This window comes from Squalius cephalus (assembly GCF_949319135.1).
Source record: "Squalius cephalus genome assembly, chromosome: 5".
Classification (NCBI taxonomy): Eukaryota; Metazoa; Chordata; class Actinopteri; order Cypriniformes; family Leuciscidae; genus Squalius; species Squalius cephalus.
This window is the reverse complement of record NC_137126.1, coordinates 758,578-775,000: the sequence shown is the minus strand read 5'-3', so window position 1 is coordinate 775,000 and position 16,423 is coordinate 758,578. Positions and strand designations below refer to the sequence as shown.

Below are 16,423 nucleotides of genomic sequence, written 5' to 3'. Positions count from 1 at the left end.
GGTCAGTGAGAGTGAGTGAGTGAGTGAGTGAGTGAGTGAGTGAGTTGGTCAGTGAGTGAGTGAGTGAGTGAGTGAGTTGGTCAGTGAGTGAGTGAGTGAGTTGGTCAGTGAGTGAGTGAGTGAGTGAGTGAGCACATGACTCTGACACACACGACTCTGACACAATTAACACTCGTGTCCAAGGCCTTCAGTCACACAGTGATTGAGGCTCGTCCAGTCCTGTGAGACTCCAGTGGGGAAAGACATATCCATAAATCCATTCCTCACATGCCTGACGCTCCTGGTCTCTGCATGAGCCTCGACACACACTTAACTGCAGTTCTCCACTGTAATCCGCCAGGAATGAGTCCGAGACGCCAGTTCAGCTCACAGATGCAGCTTCAGATTTAACCCTCTGGTGCTCTTCACGTGTCCGTCAAACATTATCATTTCATTGAAATGAATGTACTATATTTTAGTTCGATAATGTTTTTTTTATTTAATATTTTGTATTTTTAGGGGATTTTATGGTACTAAATTATATTTACACTTCATTAATAATCCATTTATTCACTTTTTGAGCATAGACCTGAACATTTAATTTCCAACTTAAACTGTGGTAAATCTTGAATACTTTAGAGCGACAGACTGAAGTTTGATCTCTTTTCAAAGACGACACTTGGCAGATTATGGCTCAAGTGAAAAAGTTACAGAATTTTACGTTTATTGTTATGAAAAATGTGCAAAAATACTATTTTAAATTTTGATATGAAATATTTAGTTTCAAAAACATGTTTTTCTCTAAAACTGTGAGAAAATCAAAGCCATAAATCTAAACAAGTTGTGTTCCAAAGTTGAGGTTGATATCTCAGTAAATGAGCGTTCAGTGAGATGTTGTTTGTCTGCAGTACCAAACGCTTCCACTAGAGGAAACTCGTCTCCCATTCATTTCTGACCGCGAGGAGCTCAAGTGGGACTATTGTTTTCAGGACCATTAAACCTGTTCGAGTCATGTCCATTATTTGTGTGTGTTCACACAGCAAGTGCCAAATCCTGAAGGTGACGCGATGAAGAAAAACAAAAACAAGACAAAAACAAATGTAGAAGTTCTCTGTAAAAAATTACAGAAGAGCAGCAGAAATGTACAGATAACTTGTATAAGAGTTTATCACTTGTAATGAGAGCTGTATTTAATGAATTATTATACAGCCAGAATAATATAACTCCATTCAGGACACTTGAAAGATTAAGTCTTTCTGGACTCCCAGCCATTTATAAACATCTGAAGTACTAAAAATACAATAATTACTCCAATACATGATTATAAATGTATTAAACATGCTTTAATGCACTAAAGAGGCCTCGTAAAAACTCAGTTGCACAAAAACAAGGATTTTCACAGGAAACGGTGCATCACTGTTGGATGTTACATTCTCTGACCAGGAAAAATACCCACGGGAAACGCTCCGGGATTCCTGTGCCGTGTGTCAGCGTTTCTGACGGATGTCTTCAGCTGCTGCTTCACCTCTCACTCCAGCTTTCACCGCTGTGTTTCAGAGATTTGAAGTTAAAAGTAGAGTGATATTTAGAAACGCGCATCTAGAGATCGACTGATAATCGGTTTGATGTTTTTGAACTATTTTTGAAGTTTACATTTTTTGTTGACATGTCTTGTGTCAGTTATGTTTGTTTATATCTGGCCAAAAATGCACAAGGTATCTAACAACTATAAGTTGTTTTATATTAATGTGCACGTGTTAAAGTGCAAGCGTTAAATCATCATTAAATGTTTGTTATTGGACATAAAATAATCTCTGTCAGTATTGGTGATGGGTAATCCAGATCTGGTGTGTGTGGTGTGTCCTCAGCTGTACGTGTCGTCGGAGAGCCGCTTCAACACGCTGGCGGAGCTGGTCCATCATCACTCCACGGTGGCGGACGGCCTCATCACCACGCTGCATTACCCGGCTCCCAAACGCAACAAGCCCACCATCTACGGCGTGTCGCCCAACTACGACAAATGGGAGATGGAGCGCACGGACATCACCATGAAGCACAAGCTGGGCGGAGGACAGTACGGAGAGGTGTACGAGGGCGTCTGGAAGAAGTACAGCCTCACTGTGGCCGTCAAAACACTAAAGGTCCGTGACACACACACTGCGTTAGCTCTGCTTACGGCCGTCCGGCTCGCGGTGGCTTTCACCTGCTGTAGTTTCACTCAATCTTCTCTTTGAGGTCCATGTGGACGTGTGATTCGATGGGTGACCGATCAGTTTGTCATCAAAATTATTTGCTTTTTGCATTGTTTTTCTTTGTTTGCTTTTGAAACAATTAATCGCATCCAAAATAAAAGTGTGTGTGTACTGTGTATAATTATTTTGTATATATAAATACACACACAGATCGTTTCACAGCACTAATTGCTTTGACCTGCTGTAGTTTTATTCATTCTTTTTTCGAGGTCCACGTTGACATTAATGTGACGAGCTTCTCCCAGTTGACAAATCAATTTGTTTCAAATTGTCATCAAAGTTATTTGCTTTTTGCATAGTTTTCTCTGACTCGGGACGGCACTGAATCAGAGCATGAACGTTCTCATCTAAATCACACAGTTTTGTACATAAAACAGTGAATCATTGTTGGGAATTGTTTTTTTGCTCTTGTGCAGGAAGACACGATGGAAGTGGAAGAGTTTTTAAAAGAAGCTGCCGTCATGAAAGAGATCAAACACCCAAACCTGGTGCAGCTGTTAGGTGAGTGTGTCCGTCGGGGCTTCACACACAGGTTTACAGATGCAGACGCCTGATCAAGCACATGACCCACCTCTCTCCTGTGTCCTGCTCTTGCATTACACTGTGATCCTGTAATGTTCCCATTTCTGAAGTGCTTCCCAACTAATCTTTAAATAAATAGAGAATACTCCCAAAGTAAACTGAGTCGATGGCCTCGGTGCCTCTGGCCACAGCATCTAAAGGCCGGATCGCCAGGGCTGTTCATTCCTGGACTGTGGGAGTGACTGACTTTGGGAGTTGATATGATGGACTGCACGACTCCATTTACTCTGAATAAGAATACAAGATTGCAATCGTTATGACACAGTCTTCTTTTCCCCTGACACGAAGCCTTAAACTCTCTTCATTAAAACACTTTTAGAGATGACGATACCATCAAATAACTCGCAGAGGTGGAAAGACTTCTAAACATTTGTAATTAGATGTAAGTATTGCTTAAGGCGAGACACGACAGGCAAAACATCGTTTTTTTCCACTGGTCAATTTTGAGATTTTGGGCTCTTTGTCTTCAGTAACATGTCTTCGTTCAGACCTGTGGTGAAAAAAGTCCAAAATACACATTTAGGTCTTTATTTTACTACAGTTTGTCTGTTTGCGTCTGTAGATTTCTCCTAAATTCAACAAAAGTTGGCGTTGGCAAATTTCCTTTTTTATCAGCAACCAATCGTGAAAGTACAATGGGGCATTTAACTCTAAAAGCGAAATCTCATTGGCTGATGTCAATTTTAAAGGCCGAAATCTCCACTTCAGCAGCACTTACACACACCAAACTTCCCACCTGTATTCCTATCTATATTCTTAAGGCTTTTACTGAGGGGTTTGATCAGATTCTGATTTATACAACATTTTATACCTAAAAACGGGGCGAAAATAGATTTTTTTATGGCTGTTGACAGTCTTTTCTGATTAATGGAGCGATAAAAAGAGATATCCGAAATCCCCTCTGTAAAAACCTTTGACTCTAATATGTCAACAAAATGAAACAAGAATTTTGAATCCGGCTTTATCCAATGTTCAGATTTCTCTTCTGGAAATATATGCAAATTAGTGCGTATTTAATGAGATACTGCCTAATTTGCATATTTAAACATAAATATTCTAAAAGCTTGTAATACAAAAGATATTTGTCTTAATGTCAGTAATCAGCTGGGGAAGTTTCATGCTGATATCTATTAGGTAATTTTTTCCCCTAGTCACCTGGGGTGTCTCCCCTTAAAGGGATAGTTCACCATAAAAAGGAAATTAAGTTATAATTTACTCACCCTGGTGTTGTTCTAATGCCGTACGCCGGTCTTTAATTTTTGGACCAAATATGCAGATTTTTATTTATTTCTTAAGTCTCACTCTCGCTCGTCCACTCAGTGGCAGTGAATATCAACCAGCATCGAGCTTTTTAAAAAGACTCAGAATAATGAGGGAATGATTCGATGCTACGAGTGCCGTATATTCCACGTGTTCTGGTTTGATGAAAAACAAACTGAAATTGAACGTAGGATTTAACAAGAATCAATAGCGCTGCAGTTCACTCTGACACACAGTCAAGATGAATAAAAACGTGAGTCTGCTTCTGCCACTACTAATGACCCATTACAGGAGCGGACAGAATTACAATCTACAATCAGAATATGAGCATTTTCTAAAACACTCCAAGCGTTAAAGCACGGTTTGACACTTAACGGGCCCGCCGCTGAACTGGATGTTTGGATTGGTTCTCACCCCAGGACTGTGGAAACAGAGAAACAAAAATGCAAAAAAGGTCTGCACTCTAAACATCTTTAATTGTAAACAGGAGATAAAGTTAACAAGCGTTTCGGCTCTTTGCCTTGGTCAGTGTGACAGCTTCACTGATCTTCAGTGAGTATATAGAAAGCAGGTCTTCAGGTGATCATAATTAATCAAGTAATTAGTCCTCAGACTCCAGTTTAAGTCCATCTGAAACGGTAAATAATGATTAAAAACAATGTTGGGAACAATTACACATCAGAAGAAAAAGCCAGAAATAAATAAGAATATAAAGGGATTGATTTGAGGATTGATGCACTAATTAGCTGGGAGAGCGCGGCGAGTGTGTTGATTGGAAACCGAGAAACAGCCTATTATTATTCCAGAGATAAACGAGAGACGGAAATGTCATCGAAGCAGCATTTCTGTTCCCAATCCACCACATTCATTTCATTATTTATTTATAAAGCACATCTAAGAACAACGCAGGGTTGAAGTGCTGACAGATCATTACACTCAAATTAAAACTGATTATGATCTATGGAAGTAAAATAATGTCAAATGTTTTTGAAACAAAAAGCCTGTTGAATTGCACTACTTGAAAAAAAATAGGCATTGCATTAACCATGCTTGCATTTTAATGCATTGTATTTTTAGGGCTTGCATTTTTATGGGCTGAAATTCAACATGGTTGAATATTTAAGCTGTGAATATTTCAATTAAAAACATTTCAAACACATTTTCATTATTAAAAATTCAATAATCCATATTCACCTTTCATATTTCACTTCCAAAATACTCAAACTGTTTAAAAATACAACCTATAATATTCAACAGGCAATTTTCGGTCCATTTTATTTCGCTTTGAAAATTCGCTTCCACAAATTCGGTGGTTCAAATTCGACAGAAAATATTACGTTGACATCCATGAACTGCAGGAAGAGCAGTAGATTACCGAGCGTACTCTCCATCTGCTGTTAGTCGGCTTCACCAGCAGGAGGTGCAAAAGCTCGTGTTGTTGACGAAGACAGAGCAACAGTTAGAGCAAGCCATTCATTCATAAAACTCATCAATGCAAGTGTATTTGTGATTATTATGACGGCGGTTTTATGTTAAATTCAGTGTCTTCACAGTTACTTTCCCTGTGTAGCCTACAAGCATCTTATTGGGGATGTAGGCTGTAGGCTACTATATAGGCTCGATGGACTAAGAATATGAACGTAACGCGCAAAGTTTCATGCAGAGCGTATACTGGCATAAAATCAACACTTGATCAATACTAACACTTTCTCTCTTCTCTTCTCTTCTCTTCTCTTCTCTTCTCTTCTCTTCTCTTCTCTTCTCTTCTCTTCTCTCTACAGTATAGTATAGTATAGGCTATGCCTACGTGTATTGCATTAGCTTAAACTGGGAAGAGTCATAGCACTTGCATATTGTTGTCCTCCTATTGTTAGTTTAACTGTAAATCGCTTTGGATAAAAGCGTCTGCTAAATAAATGACTAAATGTAGCCTAATAAATGTAAAATTGGCTTGACATTGGACATTCGCACATTTAGGGACCGTCTCAAAAGTTGCATAAAACACTAGCGTACACGTTTCTAACTTCAATAGCAAACTTTAATTGAATAAATATAAAAAAATCCAAAGGGTGCGCATTATGCCTGACACTACATGAACACTTTATAGTTGGTTTTATGACTGTAAGTTGTTCTATTCAAATGCTATTGAAGTTAGAAACGTGTATACCAAAGTCGTATACACTTTAGAGACGGTCCCTAAATGTGCGAATGTCCAACGTCAAGCCAACTTTATGCCAGTGAGTCTATCACTGGGAAACGCTCAGCATTAAACGAGTTTGGTCTTTTATATCACTGTAATTAGTCCATTAAGCTATACGTTAAGCGTTTTATATGTCCAGCTGGTGAATCCTTAAGTATTGAGGGAAACCCTAATAGCTTGCATGCAGCACATCGCCACAATATAAAGTTAAGGCAACTAAACAACCAAGAGAAATATATGTCAACCTCAAAAATGTAATATTGGATCTGTATATCCGCATCGGGGAATAACATTATAATCTTGTTAACGGTAGAGAAAGATGCTTGTAGGCTACACAGGGAAAGTAACTGTGAAGACACTGAATTTAACATAAAACCGCCGTCATAATAATCACAAATACACTTGCATTGATGAGTTTTATGAATGAATGGCTTGCTCTAACTGTTGCTCTGTCTTCGTCAACAACACGAGCTTTTGCACCTCCTGCTGGTGAAGCCGACTAACAGCAGATGGAGAGTACGCTCGGTAATCTACTGCTCTTCCTGCAGTTCATGGATGTCAACGTAATATTTTCTGTCGAATTTGAACCACCGAATTTGTGGAAGCGAATTTGCAAAGCGAAATAAAATGGACCGAAAATTGCCTGTTGAATATTATAGGTTGTATTTTTAAACAGTTTGAGTATTTTGGAAGTGAAATATGAAAGGTGAATATGGATTATTGAATTTTTAATAAGGAAAATGTGTTTGAAATGTTTTTAATTGAAATATTCACAGCTTAAATATTCAACCATGTTGAATTTCAGCCCATAAAAATGCAAGCCCTAAAATACAATGTATTAAAATGCAAGCATGGTTAATGCAATGCCTATTTTTTTCAAGTAGTGCAATTCAACAGGCTTTTTGTTTCAAAAACATTTGACATTATTTTACTTCCATAATGATCTATAAAATAACGAACACTAAACTAAATCATTGAAAACCAACAATAAGAAAATGTGTTTTAAAATTTGATTTAAAAAAAAAATAAATAAATAATTCAACCAGAATATTATTGCCAGACTTCATGTGGAATCTGTAGGTCTGTGATTGTGAGCGCTGGACAATACATCGAACACGAGTCTCCACTGATGCACAGGACGAGCTTCCTTCTCAAACACACGAATGATTCTCTTTAATTCACTTCATTCAGTTTAATTTAATTATTAATATTCTACAATATTATTGATCTGCCTGCATTGACACCATTATATGAGCTGGACATCACGGTTTACTCCAGAGCGGATAAATATTAGGGCTGGGTATTGACACAAATTTCACAATTCGATTCGATTTCGATTACGATTCGATTCGATTCAATATTGATTATTTTGGATATCAGGTACAATACATTGCAAATTTTCTCAAGGAAAACAAATCTCTTAACTATTATTGTAAACTATGGGAGTCAGATGTCATTAGCCTACTGTAATATTAACTGATTTGTATACAAACACTTAATACACTTTTATTTATTTTTATAATAATAAAGTTATATGAAATTATATAAAAATTTCATTGGTGGCTGTCATAAAAAAGCTTTCCAGATTTATTCAAACAAGCATTAAATATTGAAGAACATTAAAAATTATAATGAATATATAATATGGTGCATATATATAACAAAATGCTCCTCTCTAGAGTTCGTTTTTCTAGCTGACGAGTTTATGGTCACTGGATATGTTTTTTCTGAGGTAAATGTGACGTTACATGTAATTGTTTACTGACGTCTTTCCACGGTTGAGCGACTCCATGTGACATGATACGGACTTCGATAAGTTGTACTCTACCTTTTAACACACTTTCAGAAGCTCATTCATGTTTATCTCGCGCTGTAACTGGTGTTATTAAGGCGGAGGAGAAGATCATGTGCTTCTCTAGAGCTGAGCCAGAGCGATCTCACGCCACAGCGACAAAACGCTGTTTATGTTTTTGAATTTCGTAAGAAAATGGACATAATTTGAAATCTGAGACTTTGTTTCATATCAATAATAACAAAGCACAAAGATTACTGTGATTTATTGGATGGGATGCGCTACAATGTTCCATTCATTCATCAACTGAAAACAGGACGACTAATCGATTCTTGGGATTTAAGAATCGATTAAAATCGAGAAATCGATATTTTTTACCCAGCCCTAATAAATATATAAATGAACTAAATGAATAACAGTTTTTTACAACAGAAATGAACCATCACTGATCTTCCTTAAGCTGGAGTGTGACGCTATTCTCTTCTGGAAACAAACTTTGCTGCATTATTGTCCTGTTATCTCTGTAAAGCTGCTGTGAAACAGTGCTGTATAAATCACTCCTGCGGATGTTCTGTGTTCGTCTCTTATGTCAGGCGTCTGCACACGGGAACCTCCCTTCTACATCATCACAGAGTTCATGACGCACGGGAACCTGCTGGATTACCTGCGCGAGTGCAACCGGCAGGAGGTGAACGCTGTGGTGCTGCTGCACATGGCCACGCAGATCTCCTCCGCCATGGAGTACCTGGAGAAGAAGAACTTCATACACAGGTGAGCAGACCTGCCGATGTGACGCCGACACTAGCCGTGTCAAAACTATCGACTTCGGGACCAAGTCAGCACTGAAATTGTAAAAATGTGAGGCTCTGAGCGCTGTTGAGCGGGATCATAAACGCCTCTGATTGGCCGTTGTGTTCACGAGCTCATCGGATATGTCTGTGATTGGCTACAATGATCAGCGCTTCAAAAACATGTTGTAAAGAAGACCGGTCCTGTGCTTTCAAACACTCTTGCTCCTGTTTTTTTAAAACACTTCCATGTGTTCTCAAACGCTCGTGTGTGTGTGTGTGTGTGTGTGTGTGTGTGTGTGTGTGTGTGTGTGTGTGTGTGTGTGTGTGTGTGTGTGTGTGTGTGTGTGTGTGTGTGTGTGTGTGTAAGTGCTCGCTAAAGAGCCTACACACACCGTTGTGTTTAGGGTTGGGTATCGTTTTAATTTTAACGATTCCTAATTTCGATTTGAATACTAATACTAATAATTATATAATTATACTAATACTAATCCTTTTTATCACTGTTTGTATTCGAGCTCAAAATGTAATTATTGCGATGCGTGCAATTTTCTGGAGAGTTTTCCTGTCACACGATTCCAGTTTTAACATTCTATGCACAACAAAATCAGATACAGGACAAACTGGGACAATGTCGAATTAGTAACTATTATGAATGACGTTTCCAGTTACAATCTGGTTCTGGTTTCAGGGATCTAGCTGCCCGTAACTGCTTAGTTGGGGAAAACCACCTGGTTAAAGTGGCAGATTTTGGACTGAGTCGCCTGATGACGGGAGACACATACACTGCCCACGCCGGAGCCAAGTTTCCCATTAAATGGACCGCACCGGAGAGCCTGGCCTATAACAAGTTCTCCATCAAGTCCGATGTGTGGGGTAAGCAAAGATCAGTGCAACGCTGATGCTGTTGATGCTTGTGTCGAACTGACATTCTTGCTTGAACTCCTCAGCATTTGGAGTCCTGCTTTGGGAGATCGCCACCTATGGGATGTCTCCGTATCCTGGAATTGACTTGTCCCAAGTTTACGAGCTGCTAGAGAAAGATTACCGCATGGACCGACCCGAGGGATGCCCGGAGAAAGTCTATGAGCTCATGAGGGCCTGTAAGCAGCTCTTCAGATTATTTAAGAAAAGTGACTCCAATAGGATTACAAGTAAACTGTATCCTTCCCTCGCACTTTGTAACATATCTTTCCCTCGCGGGTCAAAATGACCCGAAGCCCTAAAATTATACTTAAGATTTTTTTTTTTGTCCAGAAAGCTTATTTTATTTCATTTTGATATTTTTTCTATTTTTTAATGCACATTTTTTGGGAGATTTTATTTATTTTATTTAGCTTTAAATCACTAGATTCGATCAATAAATAATAAATAAATAGTAATTTAAGCACATTCCTCACATTTTTTTCAACTTAAATTAAAAACAACTCACAATTTCATGCATAACCGTTTTAATTCAGCTCAAAATATCTTACATTGGGAGTCTTTGCAGACCACTTGTGGAAAATAAATTATATAATATATAAGATAAATAATATCTTGCCACTAGATGGCCTTATAGCTCTATATGGAGTAAATGAGCTGTTCCGCTGGGTCCTAAAGTCAGCTCCCTTCAGTATGCATTCAAATACACATGTAGACATCATAAAATCTTTTTGTAGTAAAGTTTTAGCATTTTTTGTTTGATTTTTGGTTTTTCTATGTGTACTGAAGCATTACTCACATACCATTCATTCCTAAGGGGGTCAAATTGACCCGCGAGGGAAGGATTTGTTACTTTTTAAAATTTTAACCACAAAAATCCTTGACTCGATTCAATTTTATCTTTTGTGTATTCGTGGTTCAAGTGCGACAAACGTCCTCAGGTCTTGGACCCCTCTGATGAACATTACATTTTTAAATGAAAAAAGAATTAGTTTCGGGTCAAAATGAATACACCTACAGGTCTTAAGTTGCCCTTTGGACTGACTTTAGTGTTTCTGTCTTTAGGTTGGAGATGGAACCCTGCAGAGCGGCCTTCTTTTGCTGAAACCCACCAGGCGTTTGAGACTATGTTTCAAGAGTCCAGTATCTCTGATGGTATGACTTCATCTCTGGAGGTATAGAGAGATTTGCATGTACCTTTCTTGTGGCTCATGTTTTAAATGTTCTTGGGTTGCAGAGGTGGAGAAAGAGTTGGGGAAGAAAGGTAAGAAGCTGCCACTGGGTCCAATACAACAGGCCCCAGAACTTCCCACTAAGACGAGGACACTACGAAGACATATGGACAGTAGGGATGGTGACAGCCCGGGTAAGCTGTGTTCTGTCTAGTTAAAGGGATAGTTCACCCAAAAATTTAAATTAGCTCATGATTTACTCACCCTCATGTCATCCTAGGTGTATATGACATTTTTCTTTCAGACTAATACAATTGGAGTTATATTAAAAAATGTCCTGGCTCTTCCAAGCTTTATTATGACAGTGAATGACTGTTTCTGTTTTGAAGTCCATAAAAGTGCATCTGTCCATCATAAAAGTGCATCTATCCATCATAAAAGAGCATCTATCCATCATAAAAGTGCATCTATCCATCATAAAAGAGCATCTATCCATCATGAAAATGCACTTTTATGATGGACAGATGCACTTTATGATGGATAGATGCTCTTTTATGATGGATAGATGCACTTTTATGATGGACAGATGCACTTTTATGGACTTCAAAACAGAAACAGCAATTCACTGCCATTATAAAGCTTGGAAGAGGAAATTTTTTAATATAACTCTGATTGTATTCGTCTGAAAGAAGAATGTCATATACACCTAGGATGGCTTGAGGGCGAGTAAATCATGGGCTAATTAAATTTTTTGGGTGAACTATCCCTTTAATTCCCTGTGATTAGTGAGCGATACTAATAAGAGTTGAACCCTTTGCAGACGCAGCAGAGCCTGAGTTCCCGATGATCCCGAGGCCTCTCCTCGACAGCAACTTGAACGAAGATGATCGGCTCTTGACTAAAGATAAAGATAAGTTCCGGATGAATCCCTTCAGTTACATCAAGAAAAAGAAGAGAACGGCCCCGGCGCCCCCGAAACGTTCCAGCTCTTTCGGGAAGATGGATGGGCATCTGGATCGGAGAGGACTGGGTCCCGATTGCAGGGATGATTTCAACAACGGGGCTTCCGCCAATGATGCCTTGCAAGGCATTGACCCTTCCAAATTGATTGGGTCCGGAGTCACCAATGGAGCCCTAGTGTATCCCGGTCAGCTCTTCCCTTCTCATTCAAGGAAAAAGGGCACGGGAATAACATCAGGGAAACTCGCCACAACTCTGTCAGCAGAAGAAGACCCAATGTCAAACTCAAAGCGCTTCCTAAGGTCTTCATCCGCATCTTGCATGCCTCCTGGATCGGAGCGATCCGAATGGAAATCGGTCACTTTGCCTCGCGACATCCAGTCTTCTCACTTCGAGTCGGGAACCATCGGAGGCAAGCCGGCTTTGCCACGCAAAAAAGCAGATTGCATGCCGAGAGGTGGAACCCTTACCCCGCCTCCACGCCTTCCCAAGAAAACCGAGGATGCGTCGGATGAAGTCTTCAAGGACTCGGAGTCTAGTCCCGGATCAAGTCCTTTGACTCTGACGCCGAAGCTCGGGAGACGCCCGCAAACCGAAACCTCTAAAACAAGTGCCTTGCAAGCAGAGCTCTTCAAGCCCAATGTGTTTCCCACTCTGGATGAAATCAGACCTCGTAGGCTCAAGCAAACCTCGGAAATCCCTGGACAAAGAGAAAGGGAGAAGGGAAAGTTCGCGAAACCGAAACCTGCTCCTCCTCCTCCGCCTCCCGTCTCGAGCACCAAATCTGGGAAGACTTCGAGGAGTCCTACTTTTGATGTGTCTTCCGATACCAAAATCAAGGGTTCTGAAGTGAATCCTCCTAATCCCGGATCCACAGAACTAGGCAAGGGAAGTCTTTCCCAAGAAAGTGCCAAGAAATTGCAGAAAAACACCTCGAAAGTTCCTCCCGCTAAAACCTCTCCTGTTTCTCCGAGTGCTCAGCTTCCGGGAATGGGAACGACTGCCGGAGACCCCGGATCGAACTTCATTCCTCTCATAACGACTCGCCGCTCGTTGAGGAAAACGCGCCAGCCGTCGGAAAGACTCTCCAACTCCTGCATCACGCGCGAGATGGTCTTGGACAGCACAGATATCCTGCGAGCCGCGATCGGACGGATCTCGGAGCAAACCGGGAGCCATAGTGCCGTGCTGGAGGCCGGGAAGAACCTCTCCAAGTTTTGCGTGAGCTTCGTCGAGTCTATCCAACAGATGCGCAACAAGTTCGCTTTCCGAGAAGCCATCAACAAGTTGGAGAGCAGTCTTCGCGAGCTGCAGATCTGCCCTGCGGCCACCGGGGGAGCCAACACTCCTCAAGACTTTTCCAAGCTGCTTTCCTCCGTCAAGGAGATCACTGACATCGTTCAGAGGTAGCGGAGAAAAGCTCGGATGCAATCGATACCTAGATTCTTCTCTAAGTGGACGTACTCTTCAAGGGAACCCACCTCACGCCAAACAGAGAAACATTTACGAACGACACTAAAGCAGGGGAAAGGTCCCCGAAAGTTCGTTTGGCGATCTTAAGGTAGAAAGGTCCAAGTGCCTTCGACTCGAGTCGTGTTTCTAAGCAATTCCACAACTTGACTTTGACTTTTCTTGCATTTTCTCAAAGCGAGCATTATCTCAACATTGCAGGTGATTGTGGCCGAGAAACGCCTCACAATTTCCAATATTTTTTTAGGGATCAAAATATATTTGATTACAAAAAAAGATCATAGTATTGACAAAGACTGAACTCTTTTTCTCCGTGTGGTTTGGTCGAGGAAGGGCTTTGTTGTGCGATGTGAACGGTCCCTGTGAAATGAGGAAACCGACTGATCAAGTATTGTATGATTGCAACACTGTGCCATGACTGACGTTTAACCGATGGGGTTGTAAAGTCGGCGCGGTTTTCCCAGCTTCTCCTGATCCTGGCAAGGGTTTTGAACAAGTGTTCCTTCAGCACAATCACTACATACAGTACATGACTTTCCCAAATACACAGTGGCCTTAAGGAGCGAATGAAACACTACTGTCTCGAGGAGAAAGACTTGGAAGTGAGAATCGGAGCTTAAGAAGCAGTGTATGTACAGATGTGTTTATTGTGATGTCCTTCTTTTACCACTTGATGTCATTTGAAAGGTTTTCCACACACACCACTGACGGAAACAGCTTTATCCAATGACCACACGCCTGTCTTAAAATGATCATTCTCACTGAGGATGTCTGAGTCAATGACTGTCTTACTAAAAGCTTGTGTAATTGAAATAATGCAGTTGTCTTCAGTATTAGTTTGTCTTTTCCAACTCTGACTGTGACGCCTGAGGAGAAAGCCAACCACAAGCTGCCTTTAATTCAACATGGTACTTCCAGTGTTGACTTTTCATGTTTTTTGTTTTGTTTTTGTCTCTTCAGAATCATGCCACTACTTTTTACGTGTGTATTCAAGCCTCACCCTTTTTGTAGACTCATCTTTTGTAAATACACGTCACTTGCTTTCTCTTTTCAGTTGATTCTTCCTGTAACCTTGGTGCAATTTTGTGTTGCATAAAATGCAAAGAAATTTTGCTACTTGAACAACATAAAGAGTTCATGTTGCTGTGCTGTCCATTCTCTGTCCGAGTGCGGTCATTATGCAGATGTAGTTCTGGTCTTCATTTTAAACATGGTTGTCAGGGAATCGCGGAAATTGAATACTGTGTAAGTCAATGTTTATGGTAACCATAAAATAAATGTAAAACCGATGATTTAAACAAATATACAGTTCAACTTATACGTGTTGATGAAAAAAAATAGTTATATAAAATGATAAACTTCCCATTTTAGCCTTTAAACCATTTTTTTGGTCAAATAAAAAGCCTTTTTAAGTTTTATTGGAAGACAATTTAAAAAAAAAAAGATGAATTTACAATCTTACAGATGTCTCTTTACCAATAATATATATATTTTTAAATAATTATTATTAAAAATAAACAAATATAAACAAACCATCCCATACCTGACCTCTTTACATTGACTTGAAAAGGTGATGAAGGAATGTTAAAGGGGTGGTTGATCATGATTTGACTTTTCTAACTTTAGTTAGTGTGTAATGTTGCTGTTTGATCATAAACAACATCTGCAAAGTTACGACTCAAAGTTCAGAGCAAAGGGAGATATTTGCTTTTACAGAAATTGCTTTTTAAGGACTACAACAAACGGCTGGTAGAGACTACACCACATTCCTCCCGGGTTAGTGACATCACTAACCCTAAAATTTACATAAACCCCGCCCCCAGAACACGCAGTCCATGTTGATCAGAGGAAGAGTTGTAGTCGAGCACATTTGTGAGTCAGCTCAAACTGCAGCATCCGTCTTTTCACATGCAATAGAAAATCACTCTGTGTGCGTCTCACAACAGTTCCTATACGAGCCATTTACAGATTAAAGGGGGGGTGAAATGCTATTTCATGCATACTGAGTTTTTTACACTGGTAAAGAGTTGGATTCCCATGCTAAACATGGACAAAGTTTCAAAAACTAAGTTGTACGTTTGAAGGAGTATTTTTGTTCCAAAAATACTCCTTCCGGTTTGTCACAAGTTTCGGAAAGTTTTTTTCGAGTATGGCTCTGTCTTACGTAAGATAGGGCGGAATTTCCTTATATGGGTCCTAAGGGCACTTCTCCGGTAAGATCGCGGCCGCGCGCGCACTCGTAGACCAGAGCAAGAGAGTGAACGCAGTTCGCCATCAAAGCGCCCTGCCCGGCTTTTGGGAAGTCAGTGTCACCAAAGAAGTGTGTTTTTGGTTGCCAGGGCAAGACAACCCTGCACAGATTCCCAAAGAACCCAGCGTTAAGGAACCCGTGGATGGAGTTTGTTTTCCTGAGCATAAACGGAGTTGTGTTGTAAGACTGTTGTTCCCTGCATTTCGACGATGATTGTTTTATAAACAAAGCCCATATCGACGGATTTGCAGATCGTCTAATGCTTAAGGATCGAGCAGTCACAATGATAAAAATTCGCGGTCGTGCGTTGGAACCGGACGGTGAGTAAAACTGTTTGTTGAACAAATGTCTCTGTGTGTTGTCACTAGCTTGGCGCGTTAGCACAGCTAAGCTTCCCACACGGCCCGCCCCCAGCCGCTCGGTTTTTTCCGTAAAGACTCGGTACAGCCTATCTTTATGTTAAAAATTTAATGAAACAAAATACTTTTTGGAGATATGAAGGATGCAATACTACTCTATAGGTACTCAAGATTAACAGGAGATTGAGTGAAAATGAGCATTTCACCCCCCCTTTAACATGATATGCTAATTGAAGATAATTAACTCCACAACAGCAACATAAATTCATCAACTAACCGTTCAGAGACGTCCTGTTACATTCTACGTGATGTCACTTCTTCTTGAGTCTCTCCATCTTTGTCTGACTCCGTTTAAATATAAAAGGCAGAACAGTTTCTGTCATTTTAGTGTGTGTCTGCGCGGTAATCGGAGCTGCTAACACACAAACACACAA

General features: G+C 40.1%; 1 protein-coding gene across 2 annotated transcripts in view; it reads left to right on the top strand.

The window, feature by feature from the left end:
• The window catches only part of abl1 (c-abl oncogene 1, non-receptor tyrosine kinase), a 44,232-nt gene extending 29,976 nt beyond the window's left edge, over positions 1–14,256 (top strand). For both annotated transcript variants that reach the window (XM_079872094.1, XM_079872093.1), the window contains 8 exons: positions 1,848–2,120; positions 2,648–2,732; positions 8,659–8,836; positions 9,545–9,729; positions 9,804–9,956; positions 10,843–10,932; positions 11,015–11,143; positions 11,770–14,256. In XM_079872094.1, the coding sequence (XP_079728220.1) occupies positions 1,848–2,120; positions 2,648–2,732; positions 8,659–8,836; positions 9,545–9,729; positions 9,804–9,956; positions 10,843–10,932; positions 11,015–11,143; positions 11,770–13,319 (2,643 nt within the window). In that variant the 3' untranslated portion in view covers positions 13,320–14,256. The remainder of the gene's footprint in view (positions 1–1,847; positions 2,121–2,647; positions 2,733–8,658; positions 8,837–9,544; positions 9,730–9,803; positions 9,957–10,842; positions 10,933–11,014; positions 11,144–11,769) is intronic.
• Positions 14,257–16,423: the final 2,167 nt, after the last annotated feature.